The sequence below is a fragment of the Gossypium raimondii genome, chromosome 9 (assembly GCF_025698545.1).
Source record: "Gossypium raimondii isolate GPD5lz chromosome 9, ASM2569854v1, whole genome shotgun sequence".
Taxonomy (NCBI): Eukaryota; Viridiplantae; Streptophyta; class Magnoliopsida; order Malvales; family Malvaceae; genus Gossypium; species Gossypium raimondii.
In genome coordinates, this window is record NC_068573.1 from 7,522,484 (window position 1) to 7,525,104 (window position 2,621).

General features: G+C 35.1%; 1 protein-coding gene across 1 annotated transcript; it reads left to right on the forward strand.

Moving 5' to 3' along the window:
- Positions 1–318: 318 nt before the first annotated feature.
- LOC105798303 (pentatricopeptide repeat-containing protein At1g33350) lies at positions 319–2,371 on the forward strand. The gene has a single exon (XM_012628326.2). It carries the CDS (start codon positions 521–523, stop codon positions 2,102–2,104), a length of 1,584 nt encoding a protein of 527 aa, XP_012483780.1. The 5' UTR covers positions 319–520; the 3' UTR covers positions 2,105–2,371.
- The last annotated feature ends 250 nt before the right edge of the window (positions 2,372–2,621 follow it).

A 2,621-nucleotide genomic window follows, 5' to 3' on the forward strand; every position in this document is an offset into this window, starting at 1 on the left:
AGTATTAAACTTAAAAAATTTTAAGTGATGTTTTAAAAACTGGTAAATGTACCATAAAAGTCATTGTACAAAAATCAAATTACATTCATCTCCTTTATTAAAAAAATTGATAAATTAATTATTATATATTAGATAAAAGAATAAATTAACAATTCTATTAAAATTTCGTCTATTTTAGATTTCTTAATAAAAATGATAAAATGCAATCCTATTTGAATTTTAAAGAGAAACCTTGAATAATAAACGTACATATATTTTCGTTAAAAAAATGAACGTATATATATAGCTTTGTTTTTTTACACAAAACGTATATATATGGCTGTAAACTGCAGGAGAGGGATCATTTGTGAGGAGTGAGTTTTGGCAAGAAAATTCATCCTCTACCCGAAGGCCATAAACGTATATATAGCTGCCAAGACAAAGGGTCTCTCCACGACTACCATGTTAGCCGGCGGCTTATATAATCGAAGGGGGTAAGCTTCAGTTCTTTCTGTACAGTAGAAGCAAATATGCATGCTCCATGTATGGTTTAAGCCAACTCAAAATGAACCAACACTTCCTAACAATCCTAGAAAAATGCATTAATCTCAGCCATCTTAAACAACTCCAATCTTTCATCATCTCTCAAGGCCACTCCCACACCCAATTCTACATCTTCAAGTTAGTTCGCTTTTGCACACTCAAGATATTCAACTTTTACTATGCTCGCTTACTGTTTGATCATCTTCCTTCTCCCAATATATACTTATACACTGCCATGATTACTGCTTATGCCTCTAACCCCAACCACCATACTTCCGCTTTTGTTCTTTACCGTCACATGCTTCGCAAAGGCAAGCCGGCACCCAACAATTTTATTTTCCCTCATGTCTTGAAATCAGCTCCTGAGGTTTTGGAGTCTAATGGCACGAAACTGGTTCATACCCAGATTTTAAAATCGGGTTTTGGACAATACCCAGTTGTCCAAACGGCTCTGGTTGATTCCTATTCGAGGACGGGTTCGTGCATTGGGATTGCAAGGGACGTGTTCGATGAAATGTCTGAGAGAACTCTTGTGTCTTGGACTGCTATGGTTTCTGGGTATATGAGAGTAGGGGATGTTGGAAAGGCTGTTTCGCTTTTCGAGCAGATGCCCAATAGGGATGTTCCTTCTTGGAATGCTGTTATTGCAGGGTGCACGCAAAATGGATTCTTTTCTGAGGCTATTTCAGTGTTGAGAAAGATGGTAATGGTGGGAACAGGAGAAGGGAATAGGCCTAATCAGGTTACAGTTGTTTGCAGTTTATCGGCTTGTGGAAACACTGGGATGTTTCAGCTTGGCAAATCAATCCATGGTTACGTTTATAGAAATGGTATTGATAATGATTGTTTCATAGCTAATGCTTTAATAGATATGTATGGGAAATGTGGGAGCTTAGATACAGCAAGAAGGATTTTTGAAATGAGTTCCAAGAAAAACTTGACATCTTGGAACTCTGTAATCAATTGTTTTGCACTACATGGACAAAGTGAGAATGCAATTAGTTTGTTTGAGGAGATGATCAATTGTGGTTTTGAGGATATTAGACCTGATGCAGTTACCTTTATCAGTCTGTTGAATGCTTGTACACATGGAGGATTGGTTGAAAAAGGCCGTGCTTATTTTGAGTTGATGACTAGTAGTTACAATATCGAACCTAGGATTGATCATTATGGTTGTTTAATCGATCTTCTTGGTAGAGCAGGAAAGTTTGAAGAAGCAATGGAAGTCATTAATTGTATGAAGATGAAACCTGATGAGGTTGTTTGGGGCTCATTGTTAAATGGGTGTAAAATATACGGTCGCCTGGATTTGGCAGAGTTTGCAGTAAAGAAACTTATCGAAATTGACCCGAACAATGGAGGTTATGGCTCTATGTTGGCAAATTTATATGGAGCATTAGGGAAATGGGATGAGGTACGCAAATTTAGGAAGAAGTTGAAGGAACAGAGTGCTTATAAGACCCCAGGTTGCAGTTGGATCGAAGTTGATGGCAAAGTTCATCAATTCTATTCTGTTGATAAGATGCATCCTAGAACTGATGAGATCTACGGCATTTTGGAAAGCATGGTTGCTTTTTCCTAAAGCTCGGTAAAAGTATAATGAAGGCTACTATATTAGGAGTCAGATTGCATTTTGCCTTATTTATTCAAAAAAATAAACAAATTAGTCTTTGTATGTTAGATTAAAGAGCAAATTGGTCTTTTCATTAAAAAAAATCTATTTCTACGGATAAAAATTAACATGGTTGACGGGATAAATAGACAATTATATGTGGTATGCACCGTGTCTCATTCTAGCATATAAGGACCAGCTTTTTAACAATAGAAACAAATAAAATTTTTGATATAAGGGTGAGTTTACACTTTGATCTAATGTATAAAAATTAATTTATCTAATTTTTTAATATACTTCTAATATAAGAATTTTCATGATACTTTTACCCTAAAACTAATATTGCTTTCATAGTATTTGTGTTCACATCACTCTAGAATCCATGTGCAAAATAACAATTTTGATTATACAAAACTATTGTTTCATGTTTTTTTGTTTGACACTTATATTTGATGCTTATTCAAATAAGCTAACAAAAATTTGACTC